The sequence below is a fragment of the Amia ocellicauda genome, chromosome 19 (assembly GCF_036373705.1).
Source record: "Amia ocellicauda isolate fAmiCal2 chromosome 19, fAmiCal2.hap1, whole genome shotgun sequence".
NCBI lineage: Eukaryota > Metazoa > Chordata > Actinopteri > Amiiformes > Amiidae > Amia > Amia ocellicauda.
The window spans coordinates 23,925,203-23,945,946 of NC_089868.1; the positions used below are offsets into that span (position 1 = coordinate 23,925,203).

At 43.1% G+C, this 20,744-nt stretch overlaps 2 protein-coding genes across 17 annotated transcripts in view; one reads left to right on the forward strand and one right to left on the reverse strand.

Annotated features, from left to right (window-relative positions):
• Positions 1–557: 557 nt before the first annotated feature.
• Positions 558–9,658, reverse strand: atg4c (autophagy related 4C, cysteine peptidase). 7 transcript variants are annotated; one of them, XM_066691829.1, is made up of 11 exons: positions 9,344–9,658; positions 8,558–8,692; positions 7,762–7,845; positions 7,044–7,277; positions 5,979–6,303; positions 5,373–5,443; positions 4,317–4,465; positions 3,718–3,796; positions 2,967–3,043; positions 2,402–2,521; positions 558–1,955 (listed from the first exon to the last, which is right to left on the reverse strand). In XM_066691829.1, exons 2-11 carry the CDS (start codon positions 8,631–8,633, stop codon positions 1,788–1,790), a joined length of 1,383 nt encoding a protein of 460 aa, XP_066547926.1. In that variant the 5' UTR covers positions 8,634–8,692; positions 9,344–9,658; the 3' UTR covers positions 558–1,787. The 7 variants fall into 7 exon arrangements, with proteins under 7 accessions (XP_066547926.1, XP_066547925.1, XP_066547924.1 ...); XM_066691828.1 differs by having other exon boundaries at positions 8,558–8,695; XM_066691827.1 differs by having other exon boundaries at positions 8,558–8,698.
• A 1,285-nt stretch (positions 9,659–10,943) lies between these two features.
• The window catches only part of dock7 (dedicator of cytokinesis 7), a 44,176-nt gene continuing 34,375 nt past the window's right edge, over positions 10,944–20,744 (forward strand). For all 10 annotated transcript variants that reach the window (XM_066691814.1, XM_066691815.1, XM_066691816.1 and 7 more), the window contains exons 1-9: positions 10,944–11,025; positions 15,528–15,630; positions 16,978–17,153; positions 17,407–17,475; positions 18,214–18,343; positions 19,255–19,467; positions 19,876–19,961; positions 20,045–20,111; positions 20,288–20,437. In XM_066691814.1, the coding sequence (XP_066547911.1) occupies positions 10,988–11,025; positions 15,528–15,630; positions 16,978–17,153; positions 17,407–17,475; positions 18,214–18,343; positions 19,255–19,467; positions 19,876–19,961; positions 20,045–20,111; positions 20,288–20,437 (1,032 nt within the window). In that variant the 5' untranslated portion in view covers positions 10,944–10,987. The remainder of the gene's footprint in view (positions 11,026–15,527; positions 15,631–16,977; positions 17,154–17,406; positions 17,476–18,213; positions 18,344–19,254; positions 19,468–19,875; positions 19,962–20,044; positions 20,112–20,287; positions 20,438–20,744) is intronic.

The following is a 20,744-nucleotide window of genomic DNA, read 5'->3' on the forward strand; positions in this document are numbered from 1 at the left end:
AGAGTCGATTCTTTCCGTCTGTGGACAGAGCAGTAACTTTTCCCCCTATGGGAGCCCAATCCGAGGCCGTGCTCCTGATGGTACAAGAATTCACGAACGTGAAAACAAGCAGCCCTCGACGGCACTGAGCGAGATCAGAGGAATTAGCCACGGAAACATTACATTCGGCGAAAAGATATTTTCTTTTCCTTCGGACACAATTACCGATTGTGTGTGTATCACTATGTCGAATTTTTCTGTGTCGGTTAAATGGAGTGTATAAATGGTTAGTACGTATGATTAGTTTTAATTTAGTGTGTTTAACTGAAACTGAAAAGGCCTACATAGGACTAAAAATATCTTTAGTTTGGGTCTTGCATTGAAAAGCAGACAAGAAATCGGCCTTTTGACGGATTGTGCAATGTAAAGACATCCGGATAGAGAGCATACACCGTGCGGAGGTCAAGGCAGTGGACAGGACTTGCATAAAATACCGTTATAATATAACAACCCCCAAATACACCATTACACATTTGTGTGTTGATTAAACTTAGTCACAAAAAACACCACCACCAAAATACCACTGTATGCATATTCTTTATTGTGCTCTTTAAAAAAAAAAAACACCAAACATCTGGTGACAGATATTGAGGACGTCTTTATAAAACACATTGACATCTGAACTTGTGTAAATGGCTTCTGAATCACAGAGCAATGCAGGGGGAACAGACAGAGGCAAGCAGTGCTTTAGAATTACTTACAAATGTTCCCTAATGCACCAGGATTGCATTAGTAGGACATTTTGCATCTGCACGGTCTCGTCGAGCTGCAGTGACTCCAGTTTTCTGCATCCGAGCGCAAAGGAGACACCAGAGCAGTTTGACTCAGGTTCAACAGATCAGACACAGGAGACAACCCGTAGCCGTGTGAACTAGTCTGAGAGTGAATTGAGACGGGATACATGCATCTTGAGCTGGGCACCGGATTCCTCCGATGTATCAAACCATTTCAAGTGAGTATCAGGGATCTAAAGATAAAATAACGTAAACAGTTCATGTCCACAATTAAACCTCCTCTGACTCGTTGCTAAAATGGTTTGGCTCCCATTAGAAAATTGTGCCGTTACAATTGCATGATCTACAAAACCCAGAGAATTGTGGCGATGCTCAGACTGAGCAACACAACACCATTTTCAGAGGGAAGAGACTCACAGTTAACCTCCTGCACAGAGAGAATAAAATAACACCCTTTACAAGCTGGTTCTTAATTGACACACCACAGTGTTAAAGTGAGTGTCAGTCTCTGCTAACAGCTGTATGTGCTGCACACTCTTCAACCCCCAGTAAGGCACGGACAACCCCTCGGCACGCCTGTCACGGGCGCCTCGAGCCGCACAGGTTTACTCAGTAAGGCATAAGATTTGGTTTCCCGCGCTGATCTTTAATTCAGATTTCCCGCTGCACTGAACAGATCTCGTCCTTCAGTCGCACGGAGGATCACAGAGCACCTTTCCCCCAGGGACGCCCCGAGCATCCGAGTCCTCCTCCAGACCCCCGCGGACCCCATTTCCAGGAAGGTGCCGCGTCTCGGGATGCTTCGTTTCTCCAGACGCACGAGGTGACCGATTTAAATAACGAGTTAATCCTGTGAATAATGTGCATAAATACCCCAAACTGTTCTGTAGTAAATCATGTGTATGCTGTATAGATATATGAGTGACCTTAAGGTTTTGAAACAGGTTTACAAATTCAGGAGCTGTAACTGTTTGAAGTTGCGAATCCTCAATTTGCAGGCCGGCCTTGGTTCTTTCACAGCAACACAAAGTCGCCCACGCCGGGCCCCGGTCTCCTTGATTCCCCGGCGGAGGGCAGTTCTGTTCGCTCCAGGGTTTGTGGACAGGAGAAGTCGTAGTCCTGTCCGTGACCTTTCACGAAGGTAAAGGCTGGATATTTCTCTTTGGACGACGGTTTTAACACCTTGAACGACAGATAAGAAAACATCAAACAGAATGTAAGATCAGTGGAAACACAGAGAGGAGCTGAACAGGGAGTGAAATTGTTCATCGCTATACATAATTTAAGGGTACGAGTAAAGAATTAATTAATAAAAGTGAAACAATATTTATTTTAGCTGTATAATTACATTTCCTGAAAAATACACTAATAAGTATTTAAATCAACCAAATGACAAAATCAAAATGTTTTCCAGTGCACAGTTGCTGAAAGACTTCCTCATATAAAGTTTCTGATTTTGGATTTAATAACAGTTTGAATTACAAGTCAGAGGGAAAAAAAGTGTCCGATCTGAAGAGAAATGCTGCCCCCAGCTGGTCACTTCAACGCACACAGATCGTGCTGTCTGTCCCTATTCCGTCTCCATCTCTCAGACCCTGCACTTCCTGTGTTACAGGACACCCCCCTACCTTCGAGATCTCCTCAGTGATCTTCTCGAAGTCCTGGACGCTCCTCGAGTAAAAGCCCAGGGTGCAGCTGGGGTCCATTTTGGAGAACGGCATCTTTTTGGGCGATGGGCAATGGTAGGACTAGGAAGGTCAGGGAAAGACAAGTCTCAATATCGACGGTCTGATACATGGGGTGAAAAAGTGTGTTTTTGTCCAGTGATTTACTTTCATGTCAAGTCAAATTTTAGTGACTGTGATGTTCCATTACGCCGACAAAACCAAACAATTCAAAACAGATTCACGGGCGATTCAAATAAACGATGGCTGATTTTAAAAGAGAGGGTTTTGGAGGGGGATAAAGAAACCCGCTGGTCCTCCCCAAACCCCCTCTTCCGCACCCAACTTTGCTCTCGTTAAACCCCGTCTCCCGTGGCCAACCTTACTTGTCAGAGCCGCACATAAATCCACCGCCTCCCCTCCAGTAATTGAGCCAAAGCCGCTTCAGATTCATACCTCTAAGTACTAAAAGAAACTATTAAATTCACATTACTAAAAACATGGTCAGCTCTTTGTAATCCCACATTACCTCTAGTGGGAAATCGGTTGCGCTGACGTCCACAAAAGACTGGCAGTAATGAGGATCCATGTAAATCAAGCTGTCGTCTACAAGGACAAAACAGAAGACAAGTTATTCAAAAACATCTGATTATCGCAATGCATATAATCCAATTTCTATGCAGACGAGCTCGGAGCCGGCAGCCACCGGTAGCTTCTCCAGACCGACATGAGAATTTTCTCTCTTTTCTTTCGCCGGGCAGATTACATTTTGCATAATCAAATATGGTTGTATAAGCACATTTTTTATACAGTAAAGGGGTTGTCATTTAATTTTTTTTGTGGGGAAATTACTTTTACAAACACGCAATTATACTCTCCAATTTGCATGTGATGAATGCACGGCGGAAGCGCGGGCTGGCAGCAAGAATGCATCGCTTGTCATTTAGACATCATCTAACGCCGTGTTTCAAATTGGTAAAATGTAAATGTGTAAATATTGACTGCCAAGATGTACAACTGAAGGTTTCTCAGCGCTTATGAAGGTGATAAAGAGCACCCCGCTCTGCAGAAATGAACATTATGCATGCATCCTATGGAAATCAATTACAGCCCCAACTTGGGAGGCCTGGTTGTGATGAATGGACCCGGCTTGGATGGGTCAGATAAAATAAAATGAGCGCTGTTTCAACCGTTTCTGCTTACCAAATACGAATGCATTAACTGCGTACTAATCTTTATCAACATTATGCACGAATTATCTCCTTTCACCAAACGCTAACCTTGAAATCCCACGAAGTAATAGGCCTGCTTGGGCTTCCCTCCGATGATGCCGATGCAGTATTCCAGACTCAGAATGCCCTGTTCACAGAGAGACAGGGTTGCAGTAAACAACAACAACAACAACAACAACAACACAAGAGAACGAGCTCTTAATTGGTCAGCGCCAATTAACGCTGCTTCAGAGCTCTTCAACGCTGGTGATGTATTATATAACACACCCTCTCCCTAAAAAAACATCGCTTAAGTCTGCAACTGAAAAGATATTGATATATATTCATTCCACGGGATTCCTCTGCACCCCCCACCTTCACCGGGGAAAGTGTGATTATCACAGTAGTGTGTATAAATACCTTTAGCACTGTCCTGCAAATGTGGCAGACCGCAGTTGTACAAGGAAGGAGATATGAGCTTTATTCTGGATGCCATGAGAGGTTTAAAGAAAGTATGACGAACCAAAATAAAGTTAGGAGACACAACTATGCATATTCAGTCTATAACGAAAACTGTTTTACATTTGTATGAATAAAAGACACATTTTCATAGACAGACAAGCGTGTGTGAGGTGCAGCTTCTGTGTAGACGGCCAGGCTCGACTTACCTTCACAAAGTCAAAGTATTCTGGGTTCGTCTTTTCTCCTCCGAGTCTCACGGGGATCAGAATAATCACGGCTCTTCTGTCCGCACTGGGTTCAGCGCCCGGCCCCCGAGTGCACTCCTGGTGGCTATCAATAACATCGGCCCTGTAAACTGCAGATAATCCATATAAAAGGGGTCGAGTTAGGGTCGTTCATCACTCGCACAGCACAGAGCTCTGAAACGGGGACAGGAATTCCCACAACCTTTGCAATCGCTTTGCAGCTTCACTGAAGGGAGTTTATAAGGTACAGAACAGAAAAAGTATGTCCTCTCCTGAAGCAACTTTCTAATAAGAGAAGGACTGTACAGCAGGGGTGCCCAGCCCTGGCCCTGGAGGAGCCCGTACCCTGCTGGTTTTTCTTCCAACCGAGCTCTCATCTACTTAATTGGACCTCAATTGAAGTAACAATCTGCTTAAATTTGACTTTTTAAATTGTGTAATAAAAGAGTTGGTTCTATAATAGATTATATTTACAATATACCATTATATGCTTAACTTAAAACCCCTAAAGGCTCTGATTTAGGAAATTATTACTTCAATTAAGGTTCAATTAAGTAATTAAGAACCAGCCGGGTTGGGAACCACTGCTGCATAGTGAAACATGGATATAATGGTTCATATATTAATTTAACTGTACATCATTTAACAATCCCTTCATCTGTCACAAATCAGAGGTTTGGAGATCTCCTGGGAACTTCAATCCAGGAGAGACCCCCAAACCCTCCTCTCTGTGCTGCTATACCCCGCAGTTGCAAAGACGGCAACACGTTGTGAGTCTAAGCTGCTCCTCAACTCTCAGAACGAGAAAGGACAAGAGGAACGAAAGAGACAGCTTCTTCACGAGATATTGAGAAGAATGACTTTAATAAAAATGCAGGCGTGTCGAGCCAACACCCGAGCAACACTCAGGACGTGAGTAAACGCACTGAACATTGTGTTGTGTCTGTAATTTCTAGAGGAAGGTCAAGCTGGGCACGGTGCCCAGACTGCCTCCTCGAAGAGACTCATTTTTCATACCTGTGCAGTCCTGAGCAACGTAAACTGTTATGCCTTGCAATTCTGGGTCTGTTGCGTCTTCAACAGCTCTTCTAGGAGAGACAAAAGGTCCACATTCAGACCCTAATGTACCAGGGTTTGTTTAGTTTGTTTTTCACACAAGGTTAAGAGATGCATGAAGGAGTCAATGCTGTTACATAAAGCTGCGGTGAAATCCTGGAAGAGAATTTGGCTCCTGCTGTTTAAGAAGAGCCAGGCAGGTCAGAGAGTCACAGCTCTTCAGATTTCAAGCTGCCCTTCATTTAGCACAGTCTCTCTGAGTGTCTACACAGTGTCAAAGGGAAATTATGGATCGAATCCAGAGCACAGTATTGCTGGTGCCACTGGGAACAGTGGTTTGGTCTTCACACTCCCACACAGAGAGAAAACACAACGCACAGATAATGAACATAGATGAACAACAATCAAAAACAACGTCATTATCTCAGCTTTTGAAAACATTATCACTGCTGTCAAATACCGGAAATGAAGTCATGAACAATTGCCTTGAAAGCCAGAACCACAAAAACCCCTCTATTAAACATGTCTGCTGTCCTCAGTGCGGTCCGTCACAGTCGATGAACATACCTCAGAATATGTGCCACCACGCCGGGCCCGTACCAGTCCCCCGCCGTCTTCCCAGACGTGTGCCCGAGCGCTACCAGTCTGTGCACCCCCAGCTGTGCAGGGGGCGAGTCCCCGAACCAGGAGATGACTTTCCTGTGGTAGACGTCATTCAGATGGGTGCTGGCCTCCTCGGCCGCGGCCCGGGTCTGCAGCCGGGCACTCGTCTCTGGCGGACTCTCGCCCTGAAAGGAAGACTCCAAGGAGGCGACCAACTTCTTGGCAGCGTTCGAAGTCCAGGACTCTGTGTCCAGCCCGTCTAACTTCAAGGCGTCGGGCCAGGTCCAGTCTGGGGGTGTAAAAACCGAGGACGTTTATTTACCAGCATGTTTTCAAAATCATACTTTCTACATTCTAAGGCCACCGTATATTATCTGGACCAGTGACAAAAAAAGTTTATTTCAGCAAGTCCTCAACAAGTTACTCCCATTTCTAGCCATTCAATCAGTGCCGGAGAGATTGACCATTAACAGTGTGATCTGAAAACTAAAATCGGCCCCCCGTGGCATAAAAGAGGCCCAATTATAATGTCCAATATCCTCTGTAATTCCATTTTACAACACTTTCGCCCGACAAACACGGTAGATATCTGGGGCGGCCAGGGTAGGGGTGGCACTGACGGTAAAAGGTGCAAGACAAAGGTTAGAACGCATTAACATTATGACCTTGCAGAGTTTCAGGATCTCTAATTGACCCATAAATATCTTTAAGTGGCCATTACCTATATTTATAGGCAAAGATTTCCTTAATGGCACATTTAAAATCAAATTGAAGAACAAGTTAATACTTAAATATTGTTTTCTAAATGACTGCATAAAACCTGCCATAAATCTGAATGCCTCGGTCTGATCCAATGGTCTCTAATAGGAGTTTTTTACCACCAGGTGACTCTTTCGAGAAAGGGAACAATTACTAATCCACCCTGAGCATCAGCCACCACCATCTCCTGAGGATTCAGAATGTGCCAACCGCTATCTTCTGAAAGTAAGAAGGCAGAGGGTGTCACGACCGCTCACTGCAGGGACTCGCCTCGGCCCAAGAAGCGCAGCATGAGCGCCTGGGCGAGCATCATCTGGCCCGCCCTCAGCGTGCATCCCCAGCCGCAGTCCGAGCTCAGGCCCGAGCCCGCGATCACGGGGAACTCCTCTCTGTAGGTGAGCCACACGCGAGAGGTGAAGTCTCTGCGAAACTCCTCCACGTTTCCAGTGACCAGCTCCTGCTCCGGGGCCACAGCGCCGCCGCTCTTAGTGGGGCTGTCAGCATCTGAAACGGGCAGCGCGAAACTAAAATGAACCCAAGGGACATTTTCAGCCCACCAAAAATAAAAATGGCTCCTAATCTAGCAAGAAACAGTTCAGGTTCATGTTACTCTTAATGTGTTGGAAACTATTGGCCTGAATTTAGAAAAAGGGGAGCAAATTGTGCACTGGAGGGAGAAATGTTAAAAAAAAAAAAAAAACTCAAAATTGTGCAAAAGAGGAATGTTTCCTTCCAAAAGGGAATAGGTGTTGCATTTCAATCTTATAGAGTTCTTAAAATGGGCAAAACATTTTTAAACACCTTTAAATCTGAGTTCAGTCATGCATATTAATGAGATTTATCAATGTATCTCAGTTTAACTTTAGTTTAATATCTGCAAAGCAGGCATCTGGCTTCTTAATACAATCCTCTATAGAAAGACAAGTCAAATGTGACAATTATAACACAAAATATATCAATACAAAATCAGATAGATTTGTTATATTACCTTGTGCTTTAAAGTGATAGCATTTTCCCAGTAGAAATACTGGAGAGTTTCTGCTAAAATAGGTCTTTGTTTTCAGAATCCAGCCTGAATATTTAGAGGACAAAATAGTTAATCATTAGTAAGAAATCAAACAAACAATGCAATAAACAGCTATCTGGTATATTCTCAGACACTAAAAGAGTCAAATATGTCCACATAGAGAGACAAAAGCACACACATAGCTTGTTACCTAGAGTATGAGAAGACCCATAGTGGGACCCAAAGGTCTGAATCTCAAGCACTTTACATTGACAAGATGTTAATCTATCTGAGTGTCAGGTTAGACTATCTGATGTAGACAAAGTGCAGGAGTCACTCAACAAAAGCTATCAATAAGCAATCAGTCAACAGCCCAGGTAAACAAACCAGGACGAGCAGGGAGGGGTGGGAACGAACGCACATCAAACACGGCCACAACCCACGAGTGTGGAAACAAAGCCGGGCTCAAGGAAGAGACCTGAACTGCATGATGATTCAAATCTTACATATCTAGGAAAAACTCACACACTGGCGGACCGGCAGTTTCTACATGAAGGCCTATATTTTAACACAGAAACAGGCATTTCCTTAACAGTTACTATTGCAAAACCTGTTTTTATCTATGCATCTGTGCAACACAATAACCAGACAGATAAGACGTTGGCTGAGACAATTCCTTTGAGAATAAAAAGTTTGGGGAATTTCTCACTACAAACAACCACATATATATTTATATCCTCCGGGGCATACACTTCAAAACTGCCGCAAGTCGACTTACTATATTTGACATTGTGCCAAGCTGACATGAACTTAGTTTTCAGTTTCTCCACCTCATCTGGCTCCTTATTCTCCATTTTGGCCACCAAGCTGCTGAACCCATTACAGCTCTGAATGACTGTGACTAGAGACGGCCCTTCTGCTGGAAATGAGGAGGAAAACAGAAAACACACATTTATGTTGACATCTGTGAATGAGACACCGATTAGTTTCACAATAAAAAGGCATAAATACACATACATCTCAATTATGCCATTTCAGTCTGGTTGCTTCCTTGCTGTGTCATTTTAAAGCCCACACATCACTCTTGCCCACAGGAGACGGTTGACTCCGCACTTTTACAGCAAGAATAATATAGAGAATTTGGTATTTAATCTTCATCAATACAATTACAAAAGTCACTTGATCAATATGCTGTTCAGATGAATCAATAATGAAATATATACGTGTTTCTCCAGTCTGGAGTCGTGCATTTGACATCATAAGATAACTGACGTTATTATATACATACACACACATCTAATGTTTAAAAACCTGATTAATACTATAATATTACTCTTGGATGTGATGCATGAAGCTTTAACTCGCATACATGGCGCGTCCTGTTACTGCCTCAGCTGCTGGTCTGTCTGTCTGTCCCTGCACGTATATTTGCAAATAAACCCTTAATATAGCGACGATGCATTGCATTTAAACTGCAGCATGTCTGTGCTGTGTCCTCCCTCGTCTCAGACTCGCACATCGAGGGGAAACCGCAGAAAACACCGACAATATTGACATTACTTACTGTACTACTGTGTGTTTACATTCTGACGCAACGCGGCGTGCTCACGCAGTGACGTCACGACGCACAGATAGGAGGCGTGGCTCGGGCGAGGCAAGGGAAGCGAGCGGCAGATGGGGGGTTTTCTGGGAAGTATGTTATAGATGCTCCTTGGGAAAGAAATTAATGCATTAGTATTATTATTTAAAGAATCTGTGGTTGACATTCAAATTGGAATATCAGAAGTAGCATTTGTAGGATTAGACTGCCATCTGAAACAAATGTGAATGCCATGCAACTGTTTCGACCCATTTTCTTTTGATCTTCACTTCCACAGACTGTACAGAAAACCGTGGGTTCAATGCTCATTAATAAAATATGTAAAACAGAGATTGCACATGAATTTATAATTGACCTGGTACAGCAATAGAACAAGAAGAGTAAAAATAATCCACATTGCGTGTGCATTGAGAGCACGCCTGTCTTTTCAATGTTTCATTTTATGGAGAACAGTTTAATGATTAGCAACGTCTCGGAGTAATTTATAAAGCCATTGCATTGTAGAAGCACAGTAATAGAGTGAGTGAAAACAAGTCATCAAATTATATCGGTTGCTTCAGGCCAGAGACGCATGCATACAGCTCCAACAAAGCCACAGTATAAATGTGCAAGGAAAGGTATCCTAATAAGCAATGCATTCATTATGCACAAGCAAGAAAACTTTATATCATTATGTTTATATAGCTATAACTCTGTGTTTCCATTTGTCAGGAAAGTTTGCTCATGCGCTGGCAGGAAGTCCAGTAACCGGAGTCTCAGGAAACCGGGCCTCGGCTGCCAGATGGGCCTCGGCACGCTTCACACTTTATGAGCTGCTTGACTTCCTATTCCAGTAGATTGTTTCCCTCCTAGACAGGAATTGAATCATTCATAGCTGGAAACAATACTTCACTTGGACCTCCTTCACACCAGACTGGAAATGTACAATCCGCAAGTGTTAAACAGCACATTAAAAAACACTGGCACAACAACTAAATAAGATTAAAAAACTAAAAAACAATACACACAATGAAACACATCCAGTGATAAAGTGTAGGCCTTATAAAGTGTTTTTACTAACTTGTTATTTAATTACTAAAATGTGGTGCTTATGTGAACAATACCAGACTTTAATATTCTTATATATAACACACATACATCTATCAATACATACATACACGCAAAGCTTACATACATACATGCATAACCTACATACATACTCATATATATATACATACATACATATATACATAGTTTACATATATGCATACATAAATAACCACACATACATATATAGCTTACATACATAAACACATATTCATACGTACATGCATTCACACATACATATATACACACACACACATACACACAACTGTTGGTGGGCGTCATCTGTGAAGCTTTTCTTTTCTTTACATTGATCCCTATTCTGGACTATTCTATCATGTAATATGTTTTGGGATAAAACAGTCGCATCACATCTGTGTGTGTGGGAGAGCAATTCCTCTGTCGCGCCCCCCTAAGATCCCCTCTTGATTTGCCGCTGCGCGTATAGTCGGTGTGTTACGGTGCACCATTCCTGCCTCCTCCCTCGGCTCCAGCGGAGCCCCAGAGCCCGGGATCGCAGCAGCCATGGCCGAGCGCCGCGCCTTCGCCCAGAAAATCAGCAGGTAAGGGCGTTTCATTGCGTGTCCAACACCCGCTCAGGCCGGTCCCTGACGCAGGAGGCGCCGTGTGTCTGCGCCCGGTCGACGGCACCTGTCAAAGCCGGCGGGTTTCCACGCTATTCACCCCCAAATAAGGCCTAGTTGTGTGGAAGATGCCCCCGCCGATGACCCGCCCCGAGTCCCAGCCTATTTTCCCTCTGATGTTGTGCCGTGCTGGACGTCTGCGGCTATCAAAGCAGCCTCTGTGTTGTCGGTCACACATGATGATTAAGGAAGATCGTTGATTTTAAAAAGCATAGGCATGAAATCAAAAGAGATTGTTGTTGGCAGTCCCGTTACGAGGAAATCCTACAAGCATTGCAGACAGTAGCCTTGTGTGTTACTCCTGCGACTCCCCACCGCTACTGTCTGGGGCGCAAATAGAATTTGGGAATGATTGACACTTTCGATATCTGCGTTATTCTTCACAGGGATCGAACGTCTGGGTAGCATTCCATTCCATTCCATTCCATTCCATTCCATTCCATTCCATTCCATACGTTCGGTTTCCGCAAGATTCGAAATACAGATTGAAGCCAACGACAACACACCCGCAGGGAGAGACCAGTGTTTCTACAGTAAACACTCCTGCTGGAAGTATAGGTTAATAATGATGTTAAAAACATGTATCATTTCTATACATGTTATAATCCTCTATGTAAAGCGCTTGGAGCGGAATCTTATGTATGAAAGGTGCTATAGAAATAAAGTTTATTATTATTACTACTACTACAGTCGACTCCTTGTTATTGCGTATCGGATATTTGCATCCTGCGTTTTATTGAATAGCAAACAGCTGGTCCTGTTTTACAATTCTGTTGTTTGTAATGGAAACATGATCCATAATTCGGATTCGTGCATGAAGTGACGTGACAATTCCACTTTGCACTTTTCATTTTACACCTGATCATTGCATAGTGCTGTACACGTGTAATAAAATTCAGATTCAAACAAATGACTTTTGCAAAATAGAAGCATAGAAAATGTATAAAAAGTTGACCAGTTGCACACAATTTTCATTGACCATAGATTAGTGTGAAGTGTTTTCATTGTAACTCATTATTAACATACACTTTTCTTAAAGGAAAATGTGAGCTAGAGAAATTCATCAGCACTTTTGAGGACAGATGGCTCCATAGAGATGAAAGAGTGAAATTAAATCAAGTTAGAGAAAACACGTTTGTCTTGTGAAGTGGTCTGAGCTATTTTTGGTAGCCTGTATGTGCTTTGGCCTTTGAAACGGGTCATTATGCTGTTCTGTATCCCAGGCTGATGTATTGAGTTTGCTTGCTTTACCCACAATACAATATTTTACTACTGATTCCTTGAAAACACTCTGATTTAGACGAGTCATGTGCACATAGACAATATCGTCTTGGTATTATATTTGAATGATTTGCTCCGGATTAAAACATATTCCGGTTTAGTCCATGACATCACGGCGGTCCCAGCCTATGCAATTATCCGCCAACCTACTAAGAATATCCCTAACGGTACATACGTCACCTATTTTTCAGTCCAGCGAAAGTGTCCTAGAATAACAAGACTCGCATCAGGAAATGCCAAAGTTGTTTATTCTTTATTTTTTCAAGGGTGTTACAGGTTTAGCAGAAACTCTTGCCTACCACTACCCTGTCATTACACGCGCCCGCTTCGGTGAGGGGGTTGAGAGTTAGAGACGGTAGAAGCCAAGTTCAGCTGACAGGTTTCTCCCAGTGCACTAGTGTGCATCTGGGAGGGTTTGAACTAATGAGTAGCCTATTCATAAGAATTAATCAAAGTTTAAAAGGCAAAGAGAGGGTCGTCCCCACCCTTTTTTAAATTGTAGTCTGCAACTCCTGGGGCTTTTAGACATCTGTTTTTAATAACAGTTTGGGAGAATTCAAAATGGAGATTGAGCACAGGGTGTTTTTTGTTTCAATACAGCACTGCAGTGTTTCTCATTTTAGGGTCCATAAAACTAAACAACATTTAAGCAGTTGTTAGCAGAGTGGGATGTGTGAGCAGCTCTTTTCTAGTCACATTGCAACACACACACAAAAACAGCAAACAGACATCATTGTGTTGAAACATGACCGTAAAACACAGGTTACTTCATCATGCAAACCATGTATTGGTTTCTTGGACGGGATTCGTAATGCAGTCTGGACCAGCGTACGCGCAGCTGCAGATGTGATTTGTTTTTTTGTGCCGGAGAGAGCAGGCAGACGGTTTTTAGTCTCGTCAGACTGAACCGCCTCTTAAAAATATTCAAAGGCACAGAAGCCGTTTGAGAGCATCTGATTCTGTTTATTCCCTTAAAGATACAGTGTGCTGAGAGCAGGCATGGAAAAGATTACATCATTTTCCGGTTAACCAGTCCATTTGATATTTACATATATTTAAACACTCTCTTGCGTAAGTGTACAGATTAATTGTGAGATGCATTGGTTTATGGTCGACTTTGGCTGCTTCTCACAGTTCACAGGGCACTGGGAGCTGCATTGACTATCCAGAGAACTTGCACTGATTTGAGAATTTGCCATTGCTCTTGTCACATGTCTGTCAGTCTGTTAAGTGATGTAAAGATGCTTTTCCGCTAACGATGAGGTGGAGTTGTGCATGTTAGCATTCTCTGCGACGGGCATTTGTATGGTACAGTAAAGAAAAGGTGACTCGCATTCAGTTATCCTTGTAATGTTTTGCACATTGTGAGTGACGAATAGCTCTTTTCCAGAGCCTCCATCTAATATCCTGAAGAAATAAACCCGTTCTCCCCACATGCACAAACACTTAAATTAATCGGTCCAGTCCATTTAAAAGTCTGCAGAACAAATGAAGGCACAAATACAAGAACTTCTTACCTTATATCACTTTAAGGCAGAATGTTTCATCTTGTTATGCTTAAGTTGGGAGAAAAAACAAACGCTTCTGTCTGTGGCCCCGTTTACCTCACGGATGGTTCACTTCGACCCAGAACAGTTCCTGGTTTTAAATTTGTGTGTCATCTCCTTGAAACTTTGTTTTTTAAGTAAAATTATCATATCGGCAGTAACCTGGAAGTCGATGGCTTCAGTCAATCAATCAATCAATCAATAAATCAATCAGTTTAGTGTCCCAATTGGGAAATGTGTTCTACAGGCAGGGTTCAACAATATAAACACCATTAAAACAAAGACACAGCCAGTCAACAAAAACATAAAATACATAAATTAGCTAACGAACTAAGGCCTAGGGGGAGAAGCTCGAAGGTCGGACCTTGTGGATGTGTAAAGAATCATTTGTGGCACATAAAAATAAAGCACAGTGGTAATTGCTAACAGTATTGCCCGGTGTGGTGTGTGGTTTAGGGCGTCTGCTGTTGGTGGTAAGATCTTGCAATGTGTTGTTATCTGCCCTGATCTCCAGTCTGCTTCAGTGATCTTCCCATCTTGACTTGATATGTTCTTTGTTCTATTTTAAAAGTGTGTCTCTCTGAGTGTCCGTGGGAAAGAACTCTGCTGTGATTTTGTCGCCCGTGTTGTATAAACCCAACAAAAGACTGGATCTGAATGATTTGCATATTTTTACTGACGGAATTTTGCTTAACCTACTAGATACCCCCCTCGTGATTCACAGCAGCTAGAATACAGGGGCTCTTTTGTACAGAATGCTTCAGAGGAATACGTTGCATGAATTTAACATTGTCTTGGTTTTTACAATAAGTAATGTTCAGACTGTACAATGCACTAGTTAGAGCTCATCTGGATACTGTGGACAGTTCTGGGCTCCACACTTCAAGAAAGATATCGCTGCTCTAGAGGCAGTTCAGAGGAGCAACCAGACTTATTCCAGGTCTGAAGGGAATGTCCTACTGAGAGACTGAGGACCTGAACCTTTTCACCCTGGAACAGAGGAGACTACGTGGGGACTTGATCCAAGTCTTCAAAATCATGAAAGGCATCGACCACATCACCCCAGAGGAGCTTTTCCAGATCAGCAGGGACACACGCACCCGGGGACACACATGGAAATTGGGCTTCAAGGCATTCGAGACAGAAAACAGGAGACACTTCTTCACACAGAGAGGCGTCACAATCTGAACAAACTCCCCAGCGATGTGGCTGAAGAGACAATTTGGGAACATTCACAAACAGACTGGATAGGATCCTTGGATCACTTAGATATTAATGGACACCAAACGAGCGCAATGGGGAGAATAGCCTCCTCTCGACTGGACACTTTCTTATGTTTATTATATTTCTTAAGTATGCCGCTGCTGTGTTTTTTGGACTGCACATGTGTTATTTTAGTCTTTAGTCATTACAAAAGTCTGCCTCTATTCTGTATGTTTCAGCAGTAGAAAAATTATCATACCACGGTCTCAGTGTCGAGCAGGCAGTCGATATGTGTGGATGAATTGGTTGTAAATGGAAGTGTGCTGACAGCATCGCCCCTTATCATCAGACGAGTGGCAGTAAATGACTCTTCCTCTTCCTCTTCCTCAGGACGGTGGCAGCCGAAGTGCGGAAGCAGATCGCCGGCCAGTATGGGGGCTCCCCTCAGCTCCTGAAGAACCTCAACGTGGGTGCCAACGCTTCGAGTAACACGGTGAGTACGACCGAATTAAGTGAAGCCTCTCTGCTGGGACTCGACAGTGTTTTAATTCTCGCTGTCCCTTGTCAGAGCTTCCAGTTACCCTCCCTGAGAGTTAATTAACTTCGGTTTCAAGTGTATTTTGGGACTGGGGTTAGAGTGCACTGAAGTGTCCCCATTTTCAGTTCCCCAGGACTTTTCTGTATTTCACTGTCAAATGTCTGCCTGTTCTTTATTGTGTTGACATGTATTCCCTCCTGTCAAGAGGATCAATACATTTGAACTATTTTCCTATATTTTTAATTATACCCCAGCCTTTGTATCAGTCTGGTAAGTATTTAGGAAGACTCTAAAAAGGACAGTGAGCTTTGTCTTTGTCTTTTTTTGGTTATCTTGCTGCAGCTGGTTTTTCTGGTTTGTCTCCTCTAGGTGCGATACCCACAGACAGGCGACATGAGAATTTAGTGTGTTTTGGTTTTTATTTTGTGTTTTTTCTCACGTCGAGCAAAAGGGTGTCAGGTCTGAACATGCTGATTGACCCTGTTCCCCTTATCAGTGCCGCACATCACAGACTGTGTTGGGAAGCAACTCCCTTTGGTTAATGAGCTCCTTCGCAGCGGGGTCTGCTGTCTGAGGCCACGTACACACAACCTGCGTCCATATTGCTTGTGCATTGATACGTTTAAGGTGTCGTTTAGTTGTGGTACCTGTTCAGAATAACACTGATTAGTCATTATGTAGGCATGCTTTCATTTCAGTGTGAGGGCAGAACCACTGGATAGCATCTGAATATTGTGTAGACATTAGATTCATTAATTACCATCCCTGTATGAACTGAATATTTTAGTTTCAGATACAGGAGGAAGATATGGTCTGAAGGTTACATTAGGGTTGTTTATAGAGTATTATTTTGAGTTATTTAGCCTGATTTTGCACTTATATGATGCCTAGTGATGAAACTGGGGTTATGTTTTGGTCCAGGGTTAGAAATCCCTTTTTTTCCTACTGAAATTGACTGAATCTAGTGAAGATATGTATGGTGGTGGCTAGGGTTGGTTTTCAGGCTGTTGTTTGGCCTTGGAGCAGGTAACCAATTCGTGTATTCAGTCATTTGTGGGCATGAATTCTGTGTAGCGAATTTCATGATTCAAGATTTTGAATATTTTGTCACTTGCAGAATGATGAATTATTATCCCTGTAGTATTTGGATGTTTAAGAATTATGTCAAGGTTAATACATAATGAAAAGAAGAAGAAAAAATCACAATTTCAGATAGGGAAGGATATGACGGTAGCTATGGTCTGGAGAATCACAAATGACTTAATTGATATGCAAACCATCACGATGCGATTTGATTGGCAGGTCCCGCTCACGGAAGCTGTCGACCCGGTGGATTTTGAAGAATATCTCCTCACACACCCCCCCGTCATCGAGTCGGGGCCCCTGAGGGACCTTATCGAGTTCCCCCCCGATGACATCGAAGTGCTTTACAACCCCCGCGAATGTCGAACCCTGCTCCAGGCGGTCCCAGAAGAAGGGTGAGAGTCCTCTGGAGACACTATGAGAAGACTCTTTCAGTCCGAGCATCAGTGGGGAATTACTTCTTTTAAGTCAATTAATCTTTATCTGATTACCTTGTTTCGTTTAAGATGGGTTTTCTGGCACAGTCTTTCACAGTTTTAGATCTCGGTATACCTTAATACTTGTAATACTGTCCCCCTTCCTTATAAACACGTGTGAAAGCTACTCGGCAGGATGTGGAGCTTTAAAATGAACTTCTTTCCTCCCCAGGGATAATGACCCCCACGTCCGGGACTGTGCCCGGTCCTGCACTGAAGACTGGGCGATTGTTAATCGAAAGTAAGTCGTTTTTGTTTCTCGCTGTACCGTGACTGAAAGAACACTGTTGTTGTTGTTGTTTTTGTAATCTTGCATTAGTCAAAATCACTCATTTAACATGATTTGTCTTTATCCGTGTAACCATCATTTGTGTTTCGCTGTTTTCCCCTTTGATGGCTGTTTGTTTCTCTCTGACACGTGTCGATGTGTCAGCTCTGTTCTCGTGAAGGTGAGTGGAGTGGTGTCTTCGGGACACAGTGTGAGCTTTGCTTTTTTGCCTTGGGTTTGAAGCAGACTTTCCCAAAGCTAAAATAAACGCCCAGGGCCGGACCGACTCAAAAGTTTTACCCCCCCACGCATAGCAAAGTACAAACCTGTAGCTTATAATGGTTTAATTTACTGCCACTGTCTAGTACTTATAAGATTTTAATTTTTGACTCGTGGACAGGTCAAAGTTTCGATTTGGTCTGGGCCCTTGTTTTTGCCTCCAAAACTGAAAGGAGGCTTTTGAGTGTGGTAACCTTGGAGGAATCTCACAGATATGATCTGATGTATTTTTTAATTTTTTACTATTTTAATTGCTGTAAGTTTGTTTCGCAACCGGTAGTAGAGATGCTAGATTGTAGGCAGTGACATCCATGCGATGGATCCTCTGTGTGTGGCAGACATATGCTTATGATTATGTTTTTATATGTATATAAGATGGATTTACATAATCCTGGAAGTTCAGATCTGCCTTTTTTTTCTGATCGTACACAGATATCATAAGCTGGGCACGGGGTTTAACCCAAATACCCTGGACAAGCAGAAGGAGAGGCAGAGGGGGCTGCCCAAGCAGGTGTTTGAGTCGGACGAAATGCCCGATCACAGCAGCTACCAGGACGATCAGGTACACGCGTGTCACCGTTCCTCCCTTGTGGACGAGATCACTCTGCTGCCGTGAGCTGGGGGGGATACGGGGGGGCGTTTTACAGCTTTTGGGGTTAACTCTTTAAACGTATTATCATTCTAATGTACCTTTTAAAATATATACTACATTTTGCAGTTTTGTGTAAAGTAAATAAATACATTTACACTAGTGCATTTGTGAAAGAAAGGTTTATTGGAAAAATACACCAATTTGAAACCGCTTGCTTTTTGGTCTAGATCCGTGTGCTCTACACTCAGAACACACGTAAATTTCCCATCGTGTCGTTGCCAAGCCTCCCTTTGTTTTTGCCAAGAAGCATGGAAATTATTGGTCCCTTTTTGGATCACAATCAGGTTGACTCTTGATTTTTAGACTTATTTGCAGATGGATTAGCGAGGTTGGGGAAAAAAACTATGCATTTTTCACGATTTAGCTCACATTAAAGTTAGCTCTCCATTCTGCGCAGATCGGGTGATGCGCAAATAATTCTCAGTGCCAAAAACGTGGTGTGTGATCGTATCATGATATACAGATCACATGATCTGCCCAGAACCGCTCACTGGCTTGATTTAAGAACTCGCCCATTGATTTTGCCGCCAGATGTGGAAATCTTAAAGTCATTAAAGTCAGTTCAACATGAAAGAAAATATGAAAGACGCAATAGTCGAGTAAAACTCACGGGAATTGTGATACTAGTAAATCACGGCAAATGTGTAATTGTCCTTATCGACTACATGCTGCTTGCCAGGTGGGCTAGTAATTCATATTTGTCACTCGCCCTGCCTTCAACATACTCTCCAGGGGTGAGCCATAACTTCCAGCCCTGACCCCGTGTGCATTTCCTGTTCTCGACGAGTTCCTAAACCAAGACCCAACCTCCCTGTTCGCAGGACGACCTGAAGCGGCGCTCCATGTCGATCGACGACACGCCGCGCGGCAGCTGGGCCTGCAGCATCTTCGACCTGAAGAACTCCCTGCCCGACGTGCTGCTGCCCAACCTGCTGGACCGCGCCCCCAACGAGGAGATCGACCGGCACAACGAGGAGCAGAGGAAGTCCCACCGGCACCGGGAGCTGTTCGCCCTGCATCCCGCCCTGGACGAGGTACGGGCGGCACCAGAGTCACGAGCCCCGTCTCCTGGCCAGATTGGCAGCTGTTGTAGTTCTGTGCCGTGCAGCGGGGGCCCCTCCTCAAAATGTTTCCACTCACTTTGATCTATAATGTTTAAAAATCGGTTATTTACAAAATGTGCATTAGCAGTAACATACAGAATGAGATCATAACCAGATATATACACACACACACACACACACACACACCAGATTTACAGATTTGTACACCTATTATACTCTAAGAAGAAAATCTGTTATGATCAATCAATCAATCAGTCCATTTGTATTTATATAGCGCCCTGCCCAGGCCAGCCACAGAGAAAACACAGTAAATATGATCTGTTTGCCTAATAGTAATTTCTGTTTAAATCGATGCATTAACCCAACTCTAATTGACAGGAGGAGCCGATCGAGAGACACTGCGTCCCCGATGTCCCTAAAGAACACTTCGGTCAGAGGCTGCTCGTCAAATGCTTATCACTGAAGTAGGTGTCATGTCTCTCGCAGGCATGTCTGACGCTAGCAGGTGCACCAATACGTTTTGCTAATTTGTGCTCTTCTGTTGCAGGTTTGAAATCGAAATTGAACCCATTTTCGCAAGTCTGGCCTTATACGACGTCAAGGAAAAGAAGAGGGTAAAACGTTATTTAAGATACTTAAAATTGTGAATCCTTCGTCGCCAGTCCTTTTATGATTAATATCCACAGCTGCCACTAGAGGGTAGTGTCCCGCTTTTGTAAGGTGACATGTTTGTGTTGAACTTCAGTGCTGTGCATCGCAAATCTTTTTTTCATTATTTTTCCCTTTAAAGATTTCAGAAAACTTCTATTTCGACTTGAACTCTGAACAAATGAAGTCCATGCTGCGGCCGCACATCCAGTCAGCCGCCATATCCACGCTGGCTCGATCCGCCATCTTCTCTATCACCTACCCCTCCCAGGATGTCTTCTTGGTCATAAAGGTGTCGTTTCCCATTCTGTCATTATTGATTTGATTTAATAATTGTAATTTTGCTTTCTAGGAACACACATTCCCTTTACTGCGATCAGTAAACTACAGATTTTTTACTTGCCCAGGGATGTCTTATCTTGGGCTTCACGTGTGTCCTTTTTGTCATCAAACCTTTCGTGTGACTGAATTTGTGTGTATTTTGGCTTCTAGACTTTTTTTTTTTTTTTAATGTTTTCATTTCCCAACGATTCTGATCAGATTTTTTTTTAAGTTGACTTCTTTTTTAAAGTTTATTTTCCTTTTGTCATAACAAATTG